This window comes from Biomphalaria glabrata, chromosome 9 (genome assembly GCF_947242115.1).
Source record: "Biomphalaria glabrata chromosome 9, xgBioGlab47.1, whole genome shotgun sequence".
Lineage (NCBI taxonomy): Eukaryota > Metazoa > Mollusca > Gastropoda > Planorbidae > Biomphalaria > Biomphalaria glabrata.
Genome location: NC_074719.1, coordinates 46995769 through 47021186, shown reverse-complemented (window position 1 = coordinate 47021186; position 25418 = coordinate 46995769). Strand labels below are relative to the sequence as shown.

General features: G+C 33.5%; 1 protein-coding gene across 1 annotated transcript; it reads right to left on the bottom strand.

Moving 5' to 3' along the window:
* Positions 1-1266: 1266 nt before the first annotated feature.
* LOC129928417 (uncharacterized) lies at positions 1267-25311 on the bottom strand. The gene is made up of 13 exons (XM_056042666.1): positions 25259-25311; positions 24259-24382; positions 24135-24167; positions 22002-22066; positions 18317-18384; positions 16707-16731; positions 13095-13149; positions 12515-12574; positions 8419-8490; positions 8098-8160; positions 5528-5599; positions 5238-5300; positions 1267-3718 (listed from the first exon to the last, which is right to left on the bottom strand). Exons 1-13 carry the CDS (start codon positions 25309-25311, stop codon positions 3695-3697), a joined length of 777 nt encoding a protein of 258 aa, XP_055898641.1. The 3' UTR covers positions 1267-3694.
* Positions 25312-25418: the final 107 nt, after the last annotated feature.

Genomic DNA, 25418 nt, shown 5'->3' with positions numbered 1-25418 from the left:
TTGGAAATTGAAGGCATTGCCATTCATTGAATATCATTTGTTTGTCTTCAGTGAAATTATTACAGGATTGTTTCCACAGTATTTTAAAATTTGCTATGTTGTCTTCTTCATCAGTTATTTTATTTAATGTACCGTACACCTGAATAATGTTGATTCATCTATATTATATTATTTCTGTAAGCAAGTACTCTATAATTGGTGTAATTACAAAACAGTGTTATGATGCTGGCGAAAACTTGTTACTGCAGATTACTAAACAGCTGTATGCTGGTATTTGAGTTTGGTGTAAACAAATACAGACAAAACTCCACAAATAAATGACAGAAGAGGGAACTGTTTCAAAATTTTAATCTCAACAAATAGTTCATAACAAATAGTTCATAACAATTACATGCTGGTAATAACCTTAGTACTTTATTTCCTCACATCGATAGCTTGATTATGCAACTCGCAAGTAACATTCCAGAAAAGCTGTGACTCAAACAGTATCCCTACAAAATAACTGTTCAGATATCATGGCTACATTAATTTTTAAAAAGTAAATGTTCGAAGTTAACATGCGAAAAAAAAAAGTTGAATAAAAGAAAACAGGCACCTTCCAAAGCTTATAAAATAATTTTATCTAGTGCAATGCAATGTTGGTAAACAAATTAACAATCAGGCCTTCAAGGACCATAATTCTGAAATTCATCAGCAGAAGTAGAAAGACAATAGTATAAAGCCTGTGAGGCCACTGATCTTGTATCGACACTTGCTGTTCCTTTGTATCTAGATCAGTTGCTTGGAGAGAGGGAAACTGCTGAGGAGATATAGTTTCGGCCATTGCACAGGGATTCATTTCCATATAGTAGTTTCACTACTGAAGGATCACAATTAAATCAAGCTGGAACTTTTCTCATCTGGAGTCTTTGATCTCCCATCAAACTTTTACTCAGGTGGCAAATAGGGGAATGCTCTTCAGATATGGCAAATATCGAAGAAATAAAATACTTATGGTATACCAAAATCGAACTTGCTGCCTGTATGAAAAGGAAGGATCCACAAAGATTATGGCACCTTAACTGAAAGTAAAGGCAGCTATCCAGAGAGCTTAATAGGCCACCCCCAGCTGGTTGTGCGCAGGGTTAACAACAGTCATATAAAAAAAAATATTGTTGGGAAAGCTAAAACAAATATGAATAATATAAAGTTAATTTTAAAAAAAAATGTTTAGGCTATAATAAAATGCCCTAAACATTGAAGGAAAAAGCATTGATCACACAATAAGCCTTTTATGATGGACTAGAAGAATTTATGACAAGGCAACACTGCAGGACATCAAAATAGTTCTAGGAGATTTCAATGCCAACATTAGAAAAGAATTCGCCTTCAGACCAATAATCGGCAAAGAAAACTTATATGAAGAGGCAAATAATGATGATCTAACATTACTGGGCTTGGCCTCAGGAAAAGGAATGTCTATCTGTAGCACTAAATTCCAGCATAAGAAAATGTACAAAGCAACATATATCTCACCTGATGGAAAAACCAAAATCCAATAGATCATAAATGGATAATCATAAATAAAAGATGTAGATTTGATGTATTTCATGTAAGAAGTTTCAGAGAAACAGATGCAGACCATCTAGTCGCCAAAGCTAAATTTAGACAAAGAGTAAAAGTAAAATATACAATAACCAAAGTAGCACAGCAATATGATACTCAAAATCTCATGATAGACCCACTTGATGCAGAAACTTAAGAATTCCTAACACATCTAACAGCATTGGAAAAGGACAATTACAATCTAGACTATAATTCTAAGGGCACTTACTGATTCCCTCACCTTTCACTAGTTACGGTACCCCGATTGTGGTGAACTAAAAAAATACAAATTTAACTTGTTATTACTTAACTTGTCTCTAGAACAGCAGTCCTCAACCTTTTAAGCTTGGCGACCCCTTTTTAGAATCCCCTACTCGGCCGCAACCCCCCGCCCCACACACACACAGCAAAAGAATAGATAAAAACAATCCAAATTTTCGATGGTCTTAGGCGACACCCAAGGGGGTCGCGACCCACAGGTTGAGAACCCCTGCTCTAGAACAACTAAGCCAGTTCACAAATGGAAACTACAGCAATTAAAACTTCCCAAAATGATGTTTCATTCCCAATTTTATCTTCGAGTTGCTATAACAAAAAGACAATTTTATACTTCTTTCTGTTTTAATCACCATTTAAAAAAACAACTCCTTTTGAAAGTAAATTTCAATGGCAGTATGTGGCCCCTAACTTGTTTTTGTAGACATTATATGAAAACAATCTTTTTTTTTCTATCAAAGCTAGGACAAAAATTTAGTTTTATGTGTGTAAAATGTTTTAAAAAGAAAAAGCAGATATAGATATTTTATTTTGTGTGTTGGGGTGGTGGTAAAAAAAAAAAACGCCAGAAGGATGTGTTTGTGTGTGGGAGATCAATATAAGTGAGCCGCTCTAATTCAAAGTAATATCTTAGAAGAGTATTGAAATTGGATGGGGGATATTGGGTCAAAATGTTACGTGAGAACAGTTCACAGGCCAGAAGTGTGTATGGGAAGGAATTTAAAGCTGGCCACTCCAATTAAATGAAGCATATACTAGAATTCACAGACCAAAATATAAATTGTTGAAGCACAACAGACATAGCCTGTGGGTAATCCTAATTATAACAAATGAGCAATAAAAAAACAACAACATGCAATTAAAAGTAAAGCAGATGACATGGTTGGATTTAAGCAAAAGAAAAGGAGAGTCTGACATATAGAATGCAGGCATATTGAACAGACAAATAATGCTAAAGAAAGAAACCAGAAAGCAGTACAAAGAAGCAAGGCGAAGGGTTACAAAATCTGTCCGAAAGAATAAAACTGAGGCAATCAAAAAAAAACAAAGAGCACTCATTGAGAACCTTGATGCGAGAGGAATGGGCATGAAAATAAGAGATGACAAGAATGGATTTCAAGCAGATCACACATGTATGAGAACTATAATGGTGTCCTCGTCACAAAAAAAACAGAAGGGTCATTGACAAATGGGCTGAATACTTTGAGGAGTTCCTAAATAAAACAAGATGGAGACAAAGGAAAATATGAACAGCCACCAACACAATAAACCTACCAACACTATAAACTCACCAACTCTAATTTAAACATCAGAAATAAAAAATTACAAAGCACCAGGAGAGGACCAAAATTACAACAGAGCTAAAAAAAATGGAGGAAAACACCTGAATTCACAATTAGACTAACCAATATCAAGAATTTTGGAAGAAGTAATACTAACAGATTGAAAGCAGCACTCATAACATAAATACAAACTAAAAAAAATTTCAAGAAAACAATGTACTAGTACATCAACTTAAATCGCTTATGATGGTATCAAAAGGAAATATCTCTATAAAATACTGAAAAACTTAACAAGACTTATGCATATGAAATTAAACAACTCAATTTTACAGTGATAACATATAGATCTAAAACACACACAAAAAATATTTTAAAATTAAAAAAACACAACAATCATTCAAAAAGACCTGAATCAAACATTTTTTAAAAATTGTCCCAAACTTGTTTTTTTTTCCATATAATTGCCCAAAACTTGTTTTTTTTTTCATTCTGAAGGAAGTTACATTTTTGTAGAATAAAATTTCAGTATATTTAAGGCTGCTCAAATGTTTTCATTTATTCATTTCATTGACAGTCTGTGGATAGGTTAAAAACAAAATTTAGTGATATCAAAGACTCTAATAAAAGCAAGTCATTTTAATTAAAAAAAAACAAACAAACAAACAAAAAACATAAAATATACTTTAAAAAAATACAAGCTTATATTAAGTGTGATTGTATCAATTAGTTTGGATCAGTCATGTAATTATATGAAATGCCAAGACATAGTAAATCTGTGCAATTAGAAATATTTTTACCAATTGTTTTTGTTTAGCTTTCTCAATGTGCTATGATCCTATCACTTGTTTGGACCAGTTGTGAAAGGGGGAGGGACGAAGGGGGTATCTAGGTGAATGATTCCATGATTGTTATTGAAATGCATACAAATCATTTTCACTGATGTCTCAGGAGTTCTCAGGGGGACTAATTCAACTTATACCACAACATCTGTCAAGTATGATTTCTTTTTTTTTTTGCTCAAGATACCCAACAAAATCATTGATTACAGTAGCAATAGTTAATTAACTAATTGGTTAATTTTTTAAATTGATTCTTGCATTGTCATGTAAAAGAAATAATTTAGCAAAATTTCAGCTTGACCAGAGATTAGGTGTACGAGAAAAAATGTGTACAAACTTTTTACCATACAGACAGATGGAGTGAGTGTAAAAAAAAAATAACATATAAGTGACATCACGTTTAATTTTCTATAGAGGAGCATTAATTGGATGGGTACTTGGTCATGCTGTACACACTCTGAACAGATGTCATGATGGTCCTATGTACAAACCTGGCCCATCCCCATGTCATCCTGTAAGATTGGACTAGGATGTCGAAATAATGTTTTGATGTAGAATGTAATTTTTCTGTTTGTTTGCACTAAATTTTTTTTGTCAATGTATATTTTTTTCCACCTCATCTTGAGGAATAAATGTTTTGAGATGACGGGGCATTTTGTAAAGAACTCTTTCTATACTATAAAATCATAGAATTGAATAGCTCTTTTTTATATACACACACAATAATATGTAGTGGAACATGTAGCCGTCTAGAAACCATCATAAAAAGGACATCAAAAATTACACTCACAACATTGCCACATTTAAAGGAACTTTTTGAACAAAAGTGTCTAAGGAAAATCGAAAAAATCTTGGAAGACAACAGCCACCGGCTCCATCAGAACTATGTCAGGTCGTCGTGAAGTGGGCGACAACTGTCAATCAAAACAAGAACAGAGGGGTACAAGAACTCGTTCGTACCTCACTCGGTCAGACTATATCAATGCCACTCGTTGATCAAGAAACATGAATAGGACCAAGATGCCTGTGTGTAGTCGCTGAATGAACTTTCTATGTTGTGTCTGTTGTATTTATGTGTATGTTTCTGTTGTGTTGTCTTTATATGAGAAAAAGAGTCCTTGTAATCACAACAAATTTCCATTAGGATCAATAAAGCAGTCTTAGTCTTAGTATTTCTTAAGATTGTGGCATATAAAAATAGTAGCATGTTTATATAAAACTTGAAAGACTTTACAAATATTGTTAAATCACTCACAGTTTGGCAAGCCATATTAATATAAACTGGATCAGTTTCAGTTGGGCATTTGGAAACATTAAGCTGTGGATTGTTCAAACAAGAAAATCAAAGAATGGAGATTAATTCACTAAACAAACTTTAGAGAACTCTATCCTATAAAATCATAAAAAATGATAACTTCACTTTGTGCACAAACACAGTATTATGTAGGATTTTTTTTTATATTAGCCTGAGGCAAATACAATTATAAAAAACAGTATGTTGATAAACTTGAAATAAGACTTTACAAATATTGTTAAATCACTTACAGTTTGGTCAGCAACACAGGTAGAGGTTCTACTAACAGTTGCAGTTTGACTCTCTGAAGTCTTGGGCTGGAACTGGAATGGTCAAATAAAAAATTTGAGATCACAAACACTCTAATAAAAAAAGACAGTCATTTTAACAATAAAATAACATGAAAACTGGACAGCCATTAAGAACACTATCTATCCTATAAGATTATTAAAAAAAAAATAAACAACTACTTTACACAAAGACACATATTACCCTATAGGAACTTTTTTATAATAGTTTGTAGCATATAGAAATAATAAATATAGCATGTTGATAAATTTAAAATTAGGACTTTTAAACATGACTCACATTGTTTGTAGGTATTTTATAGATGCTTTCAATAAGGCACTCTGAAGATTTGGGCTGGATCTGGTGTTGTCAAACAAAAAAAAATAGAGAGAGCTCAAACATTCTAATAAAAAAAACACAGTCATTTTAATAATTAAAAAAAAACTTGAAATATAGAAATAATAAAATAGCATGTTGATAATAAGCTTAAAATAAGACTAGAAATATTGTTAAATCACTCACAGTTTGGCAAGCCATATTAATATAAACTGGATCTGTTTCAGTTTGGTCAGCAATACGGGTGGAGGTTCCATTAATAGTTATAGTTAGGCACGCTGAAGTCTTGGGCTGGAACAGGAATCGTCAACTAAAAAATTTGAAATCACAAACACTCTAATAAAAAAAAGACATCATTTTAACAATAAAAATACATGAAAACTGGAGCTCAAACATTCTAATAAAAAAAACCAGTCATTTTAATAATAAAAAAAAACACTTTAAAACTCATTTAAGAACTCTATCCTATAAAATCATAGAAAATTATAAATCTACTTTATGCACATATTTACAGTATCAATTTTATTATACAAGTTTGTAATATATATATATAGAAATAACAAGATTACAAAGAGAGTTTGTGTGATCCCCCATTGAAGTCACCAATGGACCAGGAATATTTAAGCCATAGTCTTGTTTTGATCGTTAAAATTAATAAAATTGTAAAAAAATAATTTGGCTTTTTTTCCACAAACAGGACAACACTTCATCTTTGATAAAACTCTTCTGGAATAAGTAGAGTAGAGATCCAACTGATCACCTAAAAACAGAATGGAAACCTCCCAGACAGTGTCTGTGGCACCTGGTACGGTAGCTCAGGGTGTCATCCCTTCCCATCAACTTTCTTCAAATAATGTTCCAATAAACACTATTGCTGGTTAGTTCTTTTTGTGGAACAAATACAGTGAGATGATTACCTACTATTATTGATTTTTACTTAAATGTAAAATGAGTCTCAATTCTTTTATAAAATCCCAGTTTATGACATTTATTCTACTCAAAAGCAGCTATTTCTTATCATTTATGGAATCTAAAATTAAAAAGAGAGGGGGGGGGGGGAAATTGGCTGTTCTAAGCTAACTTTGTACAGATCTAGATCTAGTATTTCACAGCCTACGATTCTGTGGGGTTGATAAAATACCTTTAAATATCCCTATGCGCATTAAAAAATAACTTTATGAAGCTGCTTACAGATCTAGATCTATTCTAGATCTGAATTAGATTTTTTTTTTACATGCAAGTGAGAAGGGCAAAGGTTTTCATAGAAGAAATATTGGTTGAGCTTAATATTATTTCTTTTTTAACATGATAAAGAGAATCAAACTGATGTTCCCTAACTTGCAGAATGTATCTTCTGTGGTAGCTACTGGAATAGTCACTAGTGACTATCTAGGTTCCATTACTTATGAAGGCCTAAATTCAAATAATGAAATCAGGGGCATTTTAGGCAGACTCAATTACTTTTTTTATATTAGAAGCAAGTTCAATGACTAATTAAAATTATCTGCCTGAAAAACAAATATTTAAAATGTTTGTTATTAGTGATTGTAGAGGATGCCAAAGCTTTCATAGCTAACTCTGCAAAAAAAAGGTATGGAAGAAGAAAATCTGAATGATATAAAATATTTCCAGTGTTTGGATACCTTGTAAAGAAATTGCCTATCAACAAAACTTTTTTTTTACAAAACTAGATGTCACTGATCCAGCTAAGCAAACCATTACATCTGGTTTAAGTCTATATTCACTTGTAACAAAAATTCCCATTCTTTTGAATAAAGTTTCTGTTGCTGCTATTATGGAATGTGAAGTACTGTACACAAGAAGCATTATGATCAGTAAATCATTGCCAAGTGACAAGAACATTTTCATTCTAACATTTTCTAGAAAAGTCTAAGACAAAGACTGCAAGTGTAAATATTTTGACAAATGTACAAAATGTCTTATATAACTTTATGCTGTGTTTAGGATTGCTGCCCTTTGTGTATGTTATGCACTTGAATGATTTAATTTTAGTCTATCCTTAGTATATTTCTTGATATTTAGGAAAATACACATTTTCTTCTTAAAATACACATTTCCAGGTCTGGGAATACACAATTTCCTTTTGGCATGTAAGCATCTCTGCATATACAAACATTAAAAACAGAGTGTTGATAAACTTGAAATTAGACGTTATTAACATTGTGAAATAACTCACAGTTTGGTCAGCAATACTGGTTGGGATGCTTTCAGTTAGGCTCTCCGAAGTTTCAGGCTGGATCTGGTGTGGTCAAACAAACAAAAAAAAAAAATAGAGCTCAAACACTCTAATAAAAAAAAAAGTCCCCTTAATATTAAATAAAAAACTTGAAAAACTGAACAGTCATTAAAGAACTTTATCCTATAAAATCCTAGAAAATAATAAATCTACTTTATGCACATACACAGTATTAACATTTTTATAGTAGTTTGTGATATATAGAAAAAATAAAAACAGCATGTTGATAAACTTGAAATTAGATGAAATTAAATGACTCACACTTAGGTCAGAAATACTTGTAGCATTTGAATTAATCGTTTCAGTTAGGTCGTCTGAAGTCTTGGGCTGGAACTGTAATGGTCAAATAAAAAATTTGAAATAACAAACACTCTAATTTAAAAAATAAAAACAACATGAAAACAACTGAATGTTAAATGTTGTTAAAAACTCAATTAATTGGATGGCTACTTAGTCTAGTTATAAAAACATATTGACTAATAATGTAGTCAATAATAATGTAATCTTTTTTTATACTATAATTTCTTTTTTAATGCTTGCTTGGCCAGTAATTTTTCTAAAAAAAAACTTTCAAAAACCAAATAAATATATACTAACTAAAGTAGGGCAGAAAAGCGCTTGGTTTCTGAACCAGGGATCCTGGGTTCAAATTCTGTTGAAGGCTGGGAATTTTAATTTCGGGATCTTTGGGCACCTCTAAGTCCACCCAGCTCTAATGGCTACCTGACATTAGGTGGGGAAAAGTAAAGGCGGTTGGTCATTGTGCTGGCCACTTGACACCCTCATTGACCGTAGGCCACAGAAAAAGATGACCTTAACATCATCTGCCCTATAGACCAGAAGGTCTGAAAGGGAAACTTTGTAGTCTAGTGATAAGTGCTCTGGACTGCTGTCATGATGGTCGCTACATCAAACCCACCTAATGGCGGTCATTCCCTTGCCATCCTGTAGAAGGTTTGGACTAGGATTTAATAATCTTCATTTCTGATGTAGTACCCAAACTACAAAAACACTAAAAAAAAATAAAAAATTTAGTTCAATCTTCCTCCATTGTCTGGTGTGAATTTAAACTGCCTATACAAGTTTTGCTTTATGTCTTGGATGTGAAAGTTTGTTAGTTAAAAAAAGTAAAAGGTTTGCAATAGCATTTTTTAAAATATCGTTTTTTTTCAGTTCTTTTTAGGGATGTAATGTCTGGAGATTAATTAAATGGTCGCCCTGTAAAGAACTTTTTCTATCCTATTGAGGATTTTCATACATGGTAGAACAACTAAATAGCTAAGTGTACAAAAAGAAGGAAGTTTTGATCAGTTTTTGTTTTTTAAAATGTATAAGTACTTTTTAATGCAGCAGAATGACATTTTTTTAATGTCAATATGGAAGGACATGTAGACTTCACTCTATGACTTAAAAGTATTTAAAACAAGAGGGGATGTAAGGTAAGATAATGTAATTGATATGGAGGAGTTCTTTTAGCAATAAAAAACACTCTTATAGCAGAAGAAATTACCTTACCTAACTCAAAAAATGTAGAATCAACATTTTGTAAAATTAATACCACCTCAACATCCCTAATAATAGGCAGCATTTACAGACCACCAAATTCTAGTTTAGAATACATGCAGGAACTATGTAATCTGATTACTACACTTAAAGAGACAAATAAAAATGCAGTTTTTTGGATTATGGGTGATTTCAACCTACCTGATATAAATTGGAAAACACTAACCATAGATAAACACCAAAACCTTAAGGACATAAATGAGCTTTTCATAGAAACTTTACACAACCTAAGTTTAGATCAAATCATTAAAAAGCCAACTAGATTAAACAACACATTAGATCTCTTCTTAACCAACAGACCTGGATTAGTAGTTGATTATGAAATTATCCCTGGTCTATCAGACCATGAGATCATAAAAATACACAGTCAGATAAAAGCAGTAGCCAATACAAAACTCAAAAGAAAAATCTTACTCTGGAATAAATGTAACCTAACACAACTACACCAAGCTGCACTAAACTTTCAACAAACATTCTTATTAGAAAAAGACATTAACCAACCAGTCGATGACCTCTGGAATTTCATTAAAAACCATCTTAAAAGCATAATAGAAAATCATATACCAACTAAATACACATCAAACAAAATAAATAAATGCTGGTTTAATAATAGACTAAAGAAGCTTTGTAAACAGAAGGAAAACCTCTATAGAAAATTTAAAGAAACTAATGCAGAAAGAGTTTACAAAAAGTATATAAAAATTAAACACTTAACCCAAAAAGTAAGCAGACAGCTGCAGAGTGAATACATAAACAATGTAATATCTAAAGATAACAACAAAAACCTATGGTCATACATTAAGTCTAAGAAAATGGAAACAACAGGCGTAGCGCCATTAAAAGATGAACATAACATAATACATAATGATAATGAAACTAAAGCAAACATTCTAAACAAATACTTTGCATCAGCATTCTCAGCCCCAGGAGACAAAGACATATTACTGAATTTGAACCAAGTAGACAACATAGAAGATATAGTAGTACAAGAAAATGGAATTCAGAAACTATTAGCCAACACCAAACCAAATAAAGCTTCTGGACCTGATGGTATTCCAGCTAGATTACTCAAAGAACTAAGTAATGAGCTAGCCCCAGTGTTCAAAATACTCTTTCAGGCTTCACTTAACCAGGGCAGAGTACCAAAGGACTGGAAAGAAGCTAATGTCACCCCCCTATTTAAAAAAGGAGAAAAATCTGACCCAGGGAACTACAGACCAGTATCACTTACCAGCATCACATGTAAAATCCTAGAACACATAATATGTAGCAACATCATAAACCACTTAGACAAACATAATGTCCTCACACCATACCAACATGGCTTTAGGAAATATAGATCATGTGAAACACAACTAATAGGACTAATTGATGATTTTTCAAAAGGTTTAGATAATAGTGAACAAATAGATGCTATCTTACTAGATTTTTCTAAGGCTTTTGACAAAGTTCACCACCATAGTTTGCTTAAAAAATTAAAATATTTCGGCATTAATGGTCCACTGCATCAGTGGATTAAAGACTTTCTGATAGGGAGAGAACAAACTGTAATAATAAATGGCTCTAAATCAACACCGATAACAGTAAACTCAGGTGTACCTCAAGGTACAGTCTTGGGTCCACTACTATTTTTAATTTACATAAATGATTTACCAAATTGCATTAGTTCAGGAACAAAAGTCAGATTATTTGCAGACGATTGCATAATATATAGAACAATAAAAACAACACAAGACACAGATATTTTACAAAGAGAATTAGATGAATTACAGAAATGGGAATCAAATTGGAGCATGTCTTTCCACCCAGAAAAATGTCAGTTGTTAAGAGTAACAAAAAAACTAAAACAAATTAATTCCACTTATCTTATTCATGGCAAACCAGTATCACAGACTAAAAACGCAAAATACCTAGGTGTTATAATAAATGAAAAACTATCATGGAATCCACATATTGATGAAACTACAAAAAAATCAAACAAAGCATTAGGATTTATTAAAAGAAATTTCTATAAATCAAATAAGAACATAAAACTAAAATGTTACTTAACCTTGGTTAGGCCAATAATAGAATATGCATCCTCCGTTTGGGACCCCTCAACTCAAGAAAACATTAAGAAACTGGAACAGACACAAAATAGAGCAGTGAGATTCATAACAAACGAATATTCACATTTGACTAGAGTAACACCTTTAGTAAAATCACTAAATTTAGAAAGCCTTCAGGACAGAAGGCTCAAAAGTAAAGTAGCAATCATACATAAAACACTGAACCATAATCTTCAAATACAAAAACAAAATTTAATAAAATACTCTGAAAGACACAAAGATAAAGGCACATTCCTCGTCCCATATGCTAGGACAAATTTGTACAAATACTCCTTCTTCCCTAGTGCTAATAGAGCATGGAATGGGTTGCCTGAGCTAGCCAGGAAAACCAGTGACTTGGCAGAATTTAAGTCATTGGTTAATATGCATGACTAAATGCATGACGCGTAGGACGTAATCATCTTCTTTTTTGAAGTAACGTCTGTATTATATAAGATAAGATAAGATATATTGTTAAAATTATATCTAAATCCTTTTTTAGAGTTGGCAACTGTAATATCCAATTAAGCATTCTTGACATTGTTTATTTATTGTAAAAAAATGTTCAATAAATTGTTAGAAAACTAATAGCTCTACTTTCTACAGGCACAAACAGCCTTACCAGTAGACATTTCTTTGCACCATAGAGAGATCATGAAAGCAATAAACTTGAAATAAGACTGTTCAAATACTATTTAATGACTTACGGTCTGATATCCTGTATATATTACTGAGTCATAAACATGGTTTTCTTCTGCACTGTTCGCCTATGGAATGAAAAAAAAATCTAATAAAATTTTAACAAGTTAAATATAAAAACATTTTTCTTAAAAAGGCATGCATCTCAAATAGCCTCTGAAAACCAGACCTTGGGCCTGGTCTAACTATTTATCACTAACAGGAGAAGGGGAAAAGGCGAGTACTGACACTTAAGCAAGTAAGACTTGGGTAGGGAGGGGCTAATTAGCCTGGCTGGTTACCCACATGGAGAGGGTGGCATCATTCCATCCAGGATTAAGGCATAAGCTACATCTTACTTCCATAAGATGATCCATTGTCATTTCTCGATTTAAAGAGGCCACATATATGGTTGACAGAATCAATGTATGCAATGACTAGTTGAAAATTCTTTTAATAAGAACTCTTTTTTCATCTCTAAACTTTTCACATGATGAATCTCTTCCCCCCCCCCCCCCCTCATTGCAATTCTTATATGTTTGTGGAATACAGAAATTTAAATAGTAAATAATGTTGATACACAATTTTAAATGGTATTCAAATACTTACAATCTCTATTTCTTCAGCAGCATTGGAGGTGCAGACCACAGCATTGCTTTGAATACTGAAAGAATAAGACCATTTTAAAATTGTTAAAAAAAAAAAACAATAAGAAAAATGTTTAGTGTTAGTGTTGTGCTGGCCACATGACACCCTATTTGTTAAGTGTTGGCCAAAGAAACAGATGACCTTAACATCATCTGCACTATAGATTGCTAGGACTGAAAGGGAAACTTTACTTACTCTTTTTTTAAATTGCCATACAGGGTTTTCATTATACTTGTTTTCTTCAAGGGGAGATAATATGGGACATTTCAAGAAAAATGTTTGACATCCGATAAGGATGCAAACTGTGAGCAAGTAGAATTCCATTTATTGAGTATGAGTACTTATTGAGTACTTATCTTCTCTATAAAGTAACATCTGTCTCTGGACACAAAAAAATGATCCTTATTAAATTATTTCATCTAATAAGAAAAGAGACAATTCTCCACACTTTATAATGTCTTATATTTTGATGTTATTGTTCTCACATCATTATCTATATGTAACTATACAGGCAACTCTTGCTAAATCTAGTAAATCTAAAATAACCAAGTAAGTTAAAGCTAAAATAGCTACACATCTTAAGACTACAGAAATAAACTTTCTAAGTATTCAAAATAAATCACCAGCTTTAGGAATTTTATTATAAAACGAATGGCAGGAACAGAAACTTTGACAAAATCAGACAATTTAAGTTAGAAAATTCTAATTGGTACTATGAAATTTTTTGTGCAAAATTTGACATAATCGTAGATGAGTTCTTTTAAGCCATAAAAATATAAAAAGCACAGTAATAGCAGAAGAAATTACTTCATAATATTGAGTACACAGATCATCACACTCTAGCTTAAGAGTACATGCAAGAACTATGTAACCAACTATCAGAACTGAAATTAAACATAAAACGTTTTTTTTTAATTATGGGTGGATGCAGTCATTATGACATCAATGGGAAAATATTGACCATAGACCAACATAAAACCTTAGGATATGAATGAACTATTTTATAGAGACATTACACCATTTCAGTTCGTACCAAATAAAAAAAAAAAAAAAAAACTAGACTAAACAACATCAGAGAAAATGAAGCACTGGTTGTGTGTGTGTGTGTGTATTTCATGTTTGATAGTGTTAGGTTTTTTCATCTATTTTGTTATTGTAATACTGCTGAGGTAGGCTATTGTGGTCAAATTGAATTTCCTTTCTCTCAGACTAATACAATTATTCTAAAGTATCTTACAGACATGAACTAGTGGTAGATTATGACATTATAGAAATTAACATTAATTAGTACATGGATACACATACAATGATGTACTTATCTTCTCTATAAAGTAACATCTGTAATTTATAAGATAATCTCTCTGGACTATCTGACCATGATGTCAATAATACAGGGTGCGTCAAAAAAATGTATACACACTTTGAACTGTCATAGACAATTTATTTCCCCTTCTACAATCCTAAATTTCTTGACATGGAAAGCTTAATGTCCGATTAGAAAAATAAATGTGATTAATGTGAGTAATGTTCAAACTGGTGGCCTTCAGCATTGCTGAGTATGAGTCAACATTGATTTCGTACACCGTACCAAGTGTCCACTGAGATTTCTGCGCACACCGCCTGAATCTCATTCCTCAGTGTGTGCAGGTTACGTGGTATACGTTTGTACGCCTCATCTTTAACTGTGCCTGATAAGAAGAAATCCAGAGGAGTGAGGTCTGGAGAGCATGCAGGAAACTTGATTGGTCCCCTGCATCCTATCCACTGGCCTAGCACATTGTGATCCAGGTATGCTCGTACTTCCCTATGATAGTGCGGAGGGACGCCATCTTGTTGGAAACAAAACTCATCAATGCACGAATGGAAGGGAATATGGAGTCAGCAAGCTCACGTCTCCAGTGTCTTTGAACCGCAGCTACATTCTCAAACTTCCAGTACCACATCATTATCTGCTTCCACTCTTCAAAACTCAAACGCACGTCCGCCATGTTGCAGTTACTTCCTTGTCACTGCTGCAACTTGGTGAAGAAACATAACATTACTTTCTCACAGAAATTTAACCTTGTAGAACGGGAAATCAATTGTCTACGACAGTTCAAAGTGTGTATACATTTTTTGACGCACCCTGTATATATTTTCAAATAAAAGCAGTTATGACTTTAAGAAATATAAGTCATGTGAAACTCAACTAATAGTTCTTATTGATGGATTCAGGATTTCCTGCTAGGCAGAGAACTAACTGTACTAATGGCAATGTCTTCGATTCCCAAGATTAAGGATGAGTGCTGTGTAATAATATGAAGGCTCCAAATCTACATCAATAACATTTAACTCAAGATTAGTATAAGAAACAGTCTTAGGCACACAACTGTTTCAAATGTTCTTAAATGATCTCCTTAATTATAGAACAATATAAACAACACAATATGACAACATGTTGAATTTTTACATTATGAAACTAGATACCTGAATCAACCAAGAAAACTGCTGCCTGGTCGGGATGGCTGCCTGGTCGTGCGGATTGAGCACTGGACTGTCGTTCAGATTTATCGACGGTCAAGGGTTCAAACCCTGCCCGCTCCCATCCCCCGTCGTCCTGCAGGAGGTTTGGACTAGGAAGTAAACTATCTTCAACTCTGAAGGAACATCCGAAACATGTAAAACATTTTACAAAACAAAACCGAAGTCTTATCTAGTTTAGATGAACCAAGAAAACTAAAGCCATAGCTGAGTTTAAATTAACCATACATACACATAAGATATAACTATCTTCTTTTTTGAAAGAATGTCTGTAATATATATGATGTCAAATGAAGCTCAGAAGATTATAATAATATGTGAGATGATTATTTTTTTGACAAGGAAAAATTTATTAGATTTTGCAATATTTAATTTTTGTAAACCAATTATTCTTTGAATTTACAGATGACAAAAAAAAATTTTAAAAGAAGATAATCTGGCTCGACATATCTGTCCATCTACCCACCCATTTTTATATTTGCTAATTGCATTTGACAAACAACATGAAAATAGTGCAAATAAATGTGAACATCGTTACGGTCGTAGCGCAGCATGGTGCAAAAGGTGCGAATTTGGGTATTGAATGGAAGGGATGTTGAACAGGAGCCAGAAGGAGATTTGACAGGATGAGAGATGAAATGTTCATATTCACGTAACTTGTTATAATATTAAAAGTACTTCTAGAGCAAAACCTGAGAGTGTCTTGTTATTTTGAAGAGTCTTGTGTCGTAACAATCATAAAGGCCATCTGTTTCTGTAGCCTATGGTTATCGAAGGTGTCATGTGGCCAGCACAATGACCAACCATCTCTACTTTTCCCCAACTAATGTCAGGCACCCATTATAGCTGGGTGGACTCAGAGGCGCTCGAAGATCCAGAAATTAAAAATCCCAGTCTTCACCAGGATTTGAACCCTGGACCCTGGTTCAGAAGCCAAGAGCTTTACCGCTTATCCACCATGCCTCCAAATATTTCATTGTACATTGTTCAAATTATCCATGCATAAGTTAGGTTTGCAAAAAAGAAACATTAAAAAAATAAATCAATTCTTACCTAAATTGAACAGCTGTTGAGGAGCCTGAGAAATGAAAAAAATGAAACAATATTGAAAGAATCTTTTTTGTTGTTACAAAATTGGTTTTCAACCAAAATAAAAGTGAAAATATATTGTGAATTTGATTACTTAAAGGGGGTTCCAAAGGACTGTCAATGCCGGGGGAGAAAGTGGAGATAAGCACCCACTTTCCAAGAAATGCTCCCATGGCTTGCGTCTCTAAATTTGTTGAATTTGTGAATTTGTTTACTTAAAGTTTATTTATAACAATTAATTTTTTTAACGAACAGTAACTAATAAAAATCAAACAAATCTTACATTACTAAAACAGTTAGAGACAAAAGGGCTGCCACAAAGTTTTAAAAGTTATGTAAAAATATAGGTAATGCATATATATATATATATGTAAGTGCATCTCCTGGGGAGATAGCGTCTCCAATCAGGAGTTTTGAATTTGGCCTAAATATATAGCGTTTTTGCTTTATAGACACTTGAAACAGAACATTATGCTAGTTTAGACAATGTCACATTTCACCTAGATGCATGTTTAATATTTAAAGAAAAGGAACAGACTAAAAGCAGCTGTCACATCTTTTTTTTAAGTACATTTAAGGCCATGGTGAAATAAGTTTTTCTATAGTATTTCTAGTTTCTGAGACATAAGCATGACAATAAGCACAAAAGGCAGCTTTTCAATATTGGTGCTGTTAAAAAAGTACATGAATGGCTGACTTAGGAAAAAGATGGTATTGATATACAAAAATTTGTGAATGATTTAGCGAACTTAAACAATGCTAGGATGATTCTATCAGCTTTGAAGATATAGGATGATGAATATGTTGTATTTAAGCAAAAAAAAACTTCAAATTTCCTTTTGCTTTTATTTTAGTTTTAGTAGAACAAAAAGGAATTATATTTTATTAATATCAAACTTCCGCGAGTGATATCTTAAACAGCTAAAACCCTTTCCTTCAAACGTCCTGGTGAAGAATCAGTGGATGGACGTAGGGCTTATATTTGACAAGTGGCTTCCTTAAATAATAAAAACACACACTAGGTAAGTTGGACAAATTTAACCCAAAATCAGACATGATTTTCCATTGCGCACATAAAAAAAAGTTTACGGTGAGTAAAACATTTAGCATCATTGTGAGAAATAGGAACTAAAAATACAGAGGACTGCTCTGCGTCGTTCTAGTTTTTCCAGCCAGCTTTTTGCCCTGAGCTCTTTTGCCGTCTGTACCAAGGAAGAATAGCATAATTTGTTGTTTTTTTTCAGCTGGTTATGCTGGGTTAATGTGGTAATAGGATTTGTGAATTAATTAGGGGCGTTTAAAGACTAAGAGGGCCTGGTTTAGAGTTTTATAAAGATGGGAGTAGTGTCTACAAAGGGGTGGGTTTATTTATGCCCAAATAGCAATCATCTTCTTTTTTGAAGTACCGTCTGTATTTATAAGTACCAAACATGGGAAACATAAAAAGGATGAGAAAGTTGATTTAAAAATCAAAACAAATGTAGCTTATAATCCTTTAAATACAAAAAATAATTTCACCTGAACCGACATTGAATACTCTTTTCCAAAATGTAAATTAAAATGCCAGTACAAACCAATGCAACAGCAATCAAGAAAGTTGAGCAAATTGAAATGACCATTAGAATTTTTTTCCCCATTGAGCCTAAGAGAAAAAAAAAACAAAAACAATATTATAATTATGAAAAACATTTAGAAAAAAGTAAAGTAAAAAAATAATAATTCCGAAATCACAATATTTGTCTTAAAATCTCAACAAATCTATAATACTCTTCTAAAAACCAATTGTCAGAGAAGTACTACACTGTTGCTATTAATGACTGTGGTGTGTCAGTGGTGTGTACTTATATTATTCTGGCACCAAGTCTTTTTGTGTGCTGACTCCTAAAACACAATTTTGCTGCTGTATTGTTTTTAGTTATAGACCCTTGTTCTCACTATGATGAATGTTGGTTTGATGGCTCTATAATGCTACCTTACACACTTTTGCTGCTGTATTGCTTTTTGTTAAACAGAGAAGACTACGCTGGCTCGGTCATGTCACTCGCATGTCAGATGGAAGAATTCCTAAAGACATGTTACACGCTGAGCTTGCAGAGGGAGCCAGACCCAAGGGCCGCCCAATACTAACCTACAGAGATGTCTGCAAGCAAGACATGAGAGCCAAGGGCATTGACCAAAGTGTGTAGGAGGAGATAGCCCAAGACCGGACAGCATGGAGACAGATTGTACATGCTGGTATGAACTTTGCCGAATGCAAAAGAAACTAAGCTGCGTCAGCCAAGAGAAAGAAAAAGAAATCTGCCCTGTCAGCTAGCCCTAGGACAGACGTATATACATGCATGAACTGTGGCAAACTCTGCTGCTCTAGAATTGGCTTGATCAGTCACTCCAGATTCCGCACCATCTCAAGACATAACCAAAGCCAGTGACTCATCTGGGCACATCCATTGTCTTCTGAGACAGAAGGAGCTATATATATAATGCTATCTTGCAGTACTGTTGGTTTTGTGGCTCTATAGTGCTATCTTGCAGTACTGTTGGCTTACCCTTGTTTAATGTGAGTATGCAAACTGTTCCTACAATCTTGCAGCAGTTTTGATGCCATAGTTTTGTACAATAGTATTGCAAGGATATTGCCTTTTGCCTCTCTAAAGGGACTGAACTTTAGGCTTGTATTGGAACTAGAGGTGGCTCATGTTTGTTATTTTTATTATCATGTTACTATCTAAAAAAGGAATGTGAGTCCGTATCATCCTTACTACTTCTGTGAAGAATGCTGTGAAAGGTACACCCATTGTTTTAAGAGCATTTTATATAGTGATTCATTGTTAATACACTTTTACATATAGTGTGATACATTTGCATCACACATGAAAGTCACCACATGAAATATTACAATGAATTTGCTATCACCTTGTCAATGATTCATTATGAAGCATGAATGTGTACTAGAATTTCCGGGGTCTAAGAAAATAAGGTAAGGCTTAAACATAGATTTAGTAGATAAAAAGTAAAACATACCATCAGCATTAGTTGAATAGGTTGGGTCAGTGGTTTCGTTAAGTCTGGTTGTGTTTGAGGCTATGAACAAAGAAAGTGAATAATTGTGTTTTATTTTAAATCAAATATTATTAATTATTTTTTTTTACAAGTTTGCATCAATACAAAGTTGAAACATTATGGCTTTTATTTTTCTAGCTTACTACATAGACTTTGTAGATAAAAAGTAAAACATACCATCAGCATTAGTTGAATAAATTGGATTTGTAGTCTTGATAAGTCTAGTAGTTTTTGAGGCTATAAATAAAGAAATTGCATGTTTCTTAATCAATTTTTTTAACTATAAAAAATGTATTCCAATATAACACTATTGGTGCAAATATCTTTTCAATAGTTTGCTACTGTTTTTATAATTTAGAGAAAAAGAATATAAGGTTCCAGTTTGTTAAAGGTTCTAATGTTTCAAATGCTTTTTTGCTATTGCCAGTTTTCAAGCAACTATCGCTTATACTTCGCTGGTCAAAGATTAATTTTTCTTTTGTTGACTTCATTTTCATGCATATTTCTTTGTTGGTTGAACTGCTTTCTGCTGCCAGAAAGGGATTCACTTTTTTTGTGTTTTTAGTTCTCTACTTCCATTACATAAATCAAGGATGTTTGTGTAACTCATGGCTTAAGTTTCCTTTGCTTTGTCCCTAGGATCTCAGAGGCTGACTTGTGCAAGATTTTTCTGATAGTATCCATGAGTTAATATCCTCATGTACGGTTTAAGGTTGAGAGTTCAAATTTACTAATGCTAGGTCTGGGTGGACTCAGAGGCGCTCCGAAGATCCAGAAATTAAAAATCAAAGTCTTCACCAGCATTATAAGCTACAGGACCTTCAGAAGCCAAGCACTCTATCACTCAGCCGCCACACTTCCATGGTCGAGCCAAGTCACCAATTCAAAAAATCATAAAAAAAAGATGCTGGATTTCTTTTCTTTCTAAATATCTTTGCGTTTGATGCTGTAGACCAAGGTAATCCATGTTTCTGTTTCAAGGGCCAACCTGTGAATGCTTGTATGTGGATTGGACAGGAGAAGATTCAGAGGTAGAGCAGAGAGGCAAGTTGGGGTTTTAGTGTGAGTTTGTTTTGGACGTTTTAGTGTTTGTATGTGGCTTGGACAGGAGAAGATTCAGAGGTAGAGCAGAGAGGCAAGTTGGGGTTTTAGTGTGAGTTTGTTTTGGACGTTTTCAATGTTTGTAAATAATGTGATCAATGAGACTTGATACTTTACATGTATATGTGTTGACCTGTACTATTTCAAGAGCATCACTCACAAGTATTCAATTTTTTATTTCAGCTAAAAGTGAATTAAAGTATTTCCCTTGTTGTACTAATATATTAACAAATGTTTTTACTTTTCAATAAAAAACAAGGGTGAAATTTGTATAACTGTATATCTATTTTTAAGTGTCACTGTATTCTTAAGTCTATTTACTTTACCATAAATAAAAACTTATTGGTGTGATTAATATCTCAGCCAACCCATACCCTCATGTGTTGTTGTTTTAAACTTTTTATAAAAAGCCAGTCAAGGAATGTATTTTATAAAAAGCTAACTTAAGTCTGTTTTAGAGAATACTTCCAGTTGGCCCCCTTCAGTTGTAGAGTGACTATGGTTCATCTCAAACACTTTTTCATGTAGCTGTGGAGCCCTATTTTGGAGAGACATTCCCGTCCACAAATATTGCAGGTTAAGGTGACTTTCAATTAGGTGGTAGAGGAGCTGGCCATTTTTCACATAAAATGCTTTTCTTCCAGAGCTGAGGCCCATGTTTTTTTGCTGTCCCTAGTGAAGGCTAAGGCTATGTCAATGGTCAGTATCAATGTTTGCTGGTTTTAGGTCCCATTTTGTTACATCCATGTAAAGGAGGTCGGAGCAACCAGTTTTTAAACTCAAGTGGCCCACAGAGAATAATTTTCAGGATGCGATTGTCTTCCATCCGGCGAACATGTCCAAGCCAGCGCAGGTGGTGTTGTCTGAGGACTGTAAAGATACTGGGAATACCTGTTCGTGCAAGAAGGATCTCTTTCTTTCCATGTGATTTTCAAGATTCTTCGGAGAGAGCGCAAATGGAATGAGTTTAGTTTTTTCTCTTGCTTTGCGTAGGTGGTCCACAACTCACTGCTGTACAATAGCTTACTCAGAACGCATGCCTTGTAGACCTCCATTTTAGTCGCTGTAGTGAGCTTCTAGTTTTCCCAAACTCTTGACTTGAGTCTAGCAAATGTTGAGGCAGTCTTCTGTAACCATTTCTCCTCTTCTAGAGACAGGTCATCCTAAATTGTGGATCCAAGATAGCAGAATTCATTTACAGCATCCAGTTTGTTATCGTCTATGAGGATGGAGGGTGATGTTGTAGAAGGTGGTCCCATAACATTTTTTTCTTCATGCTAATTGTTAAGCCATACTCTTTACAGAGAATACTATATATATGTATATAATCACACACACAAAACCTCAGGTAAATGTACAAAACTAAACTATATGAGTAATAAGATATTCACATAAAGACTGTACACAAAAATACCTTGGTCCTCCACATTTAGTTTGTTTTCTTCATTCACCGGAGAATTCACAAAGTAACATCGCAAGAAAGGTAAGAGCTTTGAGAATGTGTCCAGGTCCAGACTTGTGTTAACTCTAATCACTTCCTTGGTCTTAACTGAAGGTCTTTCTTGATTCTGCAATGAAAACTTTTTTTTTATAGATGTCTAATGAATACATTAATATGTGCATAAAATCATATTAATGTTTTCCTGGCTGAAGAATGAGCACTTATTGAATTCATCCTAGCAAATAGAATCAGAATTGTGCTTATCTCTTTGTCTTTCTTAGTGTTATATAAGTTTGCTTTTTTTTTTTTTTTTGTATATGAAGATTTTGGTTCAGTGTTTTATGTATAATTGCTACTTTAGTCTTCTATCCTGAAGGGTCTCTAAATTTAATGATTCTACTAATGGTGTTATTCTGACTAAATGTGAATATTGATTTGTTATGAATCTCACTGCACTATTTTGTGTCTCTTCTTGTTTCTAAATGTTTTTTTTCTTACGTTGAGGGGTCCCAAACAGAGGATGCATATTCTTTTAACCCTAATCAAGGATAAATAACATTTGAGTTTGTCTTTATTGGATTTGTAAAAAAAAAAATATTTTAATAAAAACCTATTGCTTTGTTTGATTTTTTAAAATTTCCTCAATATGAGGTTCCATGATAATTTTTCATTTATTATAACACCTAGGTATTTGGAGTTTTTAGTCCATGTAACTGATTTACTATGATGATGGTATGTGGTATTTATTTGTTTTAAATTTGTTATTACTCTTCATTACTGACATTTTTCTGGGTGGAAAGACATGCTCCAATTAGATTTCCATCTCTATAATTCATCTGCTAATAATCTGACAAATGCAACTAATGCAAATTGGTAATTCATTTATGTAAATTATACTAAGACTGTTCCTTGATGTACACATGAGTTGACTGTTAATGTTGGTTTAGAGCCATTTTAATATTACAGGAAATATTCAGGAAATCCTGAATCCATTGATGTAATGAACCAGTGATGTTTTATTTTAAAGGCTAGTTTCACTGATTTTGAGTTCCTAGCCATAGGGGATAGGATGAATAGAGCTGTTAAGAGTAAATCAGATAAGTGGAGGTGGAAATAAAACCTCTTAACATAATAAAACACAAGAATTAAAGAGGAGCTGAATCTAAAAAGTAGATTGTGTTGATAGCAAGAGGAAAGTAGTGATTCTAATTGGCCACTAGTCAGTGGCAGTAACCAATAAAAAAAAAATAGTTCACAGTGAAATAGCAAAGAAAACCTATCTTATATGTCTATGAAGACACTTAAGATTAATTCTGCAAGAAAATTCTCAATGTTACAAAAAATGTCTAGACTTTTTTTTCTAGACTATGTTGCTCTAAAGATGTTCAGGATGGGACTACATTAATGTCTGGTATTACATCTCCCGAGTACGCTATTCTGCTTCAACGTGGTACTTGAGTGGAAACGATCATTTGAGGAAGTGATCAGGCTAAATGAATAGCAAAACAAACCTCCTGTGGGAGTGTTCAAGGGAATGCAAGAGCTTTCCCTTTGCACTGAGTGGAGTAGAAAGAGAGCTCACACGTCCCTGTCAATAATCCATGCGCCACTCCTCAAGGGACAGTTACACTAATGGCGAGTCCTGCTCGGTTAGCTTGGCACAACAAAGGAAAGTGGCGGAGGTTTCTGGTGTACTCGGCCTTCGGCCAGATAAATTGGAAATAGCAATGCTTTACATAGGCATTGACTTGGATCTCTTCCAGACAGAATGGTTGTTCAAGCAGGCTTACCAGCCTAGAGCTTGAAGAGCCTTCAGCTAAGCTCTTTTGACAATCAAACAGTATTACATGTACCTATAAAGATGTTATTCATTGACCAAAACCTAGGCTAAAATGTCAACCAAAGTGTACTCACCATAACATTTTTCATACTTTCGCTCACTTTGGCTGCAACTAAATTTGGATTCAGTGATTTCAATCCTTGATTGTCTGTCAGGTCCAGTGAACATTGGAGAGATAGCTTACTTTTGGCATTTCCGCTAAGGGATATGTGAAAAACTAAAAAATGTTATATACAGTTAGGATACATATTTAGTAGAATATACAGTTAGGATACATATTTAGAAGAATAAAGAAATAATTTTGTGAATAGAAATCTCAAAACCAAAAGTGTAGCTAGAATGAAACTGAAGTTATAACAAACATAGGTTAGTCAGGAATAGTGTAGTGACACTTAAGACACTTAATCTTGGAGACTTAATGACATATTCCCCTGGTAAATAAATGTTTTAAAGTCTTATCTAGAATGCATAGTTGAGAACTTGCATGTGTGTTAAGCAGTCTTCATTTAAAGCACAATAAAACATGGTAAGAAACTAGTTGTTTGAAATAAAACTAAATAATGAAAGTAACGAGGAGTGAAATAGTGATTCTATTCATCTGGGATTTATTTGTATGTAGATAAGTCTGAAAAATAATGTATTTAAAAAATTTTAAAATATCCAGCTTAGGGTCTAAAATTCTTGGTGACTAATATAAAAAAAAAAATTTACCATAGTTTATATACTACAATGTATCTTAGTCATCAATAGCACTAAGATGAGTTTGCGCAGGAGGTCATTTCCAGCTCTGGCTGGATAAATGGCCATGTTTTACTCCAGCAAAGCATCATTGAAGGATAGTTGCCTAATTTAGGTATAGGATGGATTCCTTTACTGTCTAAAGCTACAGTGTGTAGTAATATTATCAACACACACAACCTTGCATCACACCATTCTCTACAGAGAAATAAGCTGACAGGTCCCTATTAAAACTGATTTAACCTTTCGACCCACATGCAGTAGCTTCAGAATAGCAATGAATCTTGAAGAGCATCCGAGCTGAGATAGAATTCACCACCAGCCATCGTGACTCACTATATCTCACTGGTGAGATCGATAAAGTCGGCATACAAATCAGCTACCTGCATTTTTCCTGCATTTGATGCTAGAAAATATCATGTCAGATGTGTCTCTCCCAGCTCGAAATCCACACTGACTTGCAAAGAGCCTATACATGCTTTTCTAAAAAGCATAT

What these genes read in the sequence shown, in the direction of transcription:
- LOC129928417 (XM_056042666.1), bottom strand. Translation starts at nt 25,311, where the DNA reads ATGCAGGTAGCTGATTTGTATGCCGACTTTATCGATCTCACCAGTGAG. An exon ending in GCTCTTCAAGCTCTAGGCTG is followed by an intron (nt 22,067 to 24,134) that starts GTAAGCCTGCTT and finishes TCCACAATTTAG; the next exon opens with GATGACCTGTCTCTAGAAGA. An exon ending in CAAGTATTTCTGACCTAAGT is followed by an intron (nt 8,161 to 8,418) that starts GTGAGTCATTTA and finishes TGACCACACCAG; the next exon opens with ATCCAGCCTGAAACTTCGGA.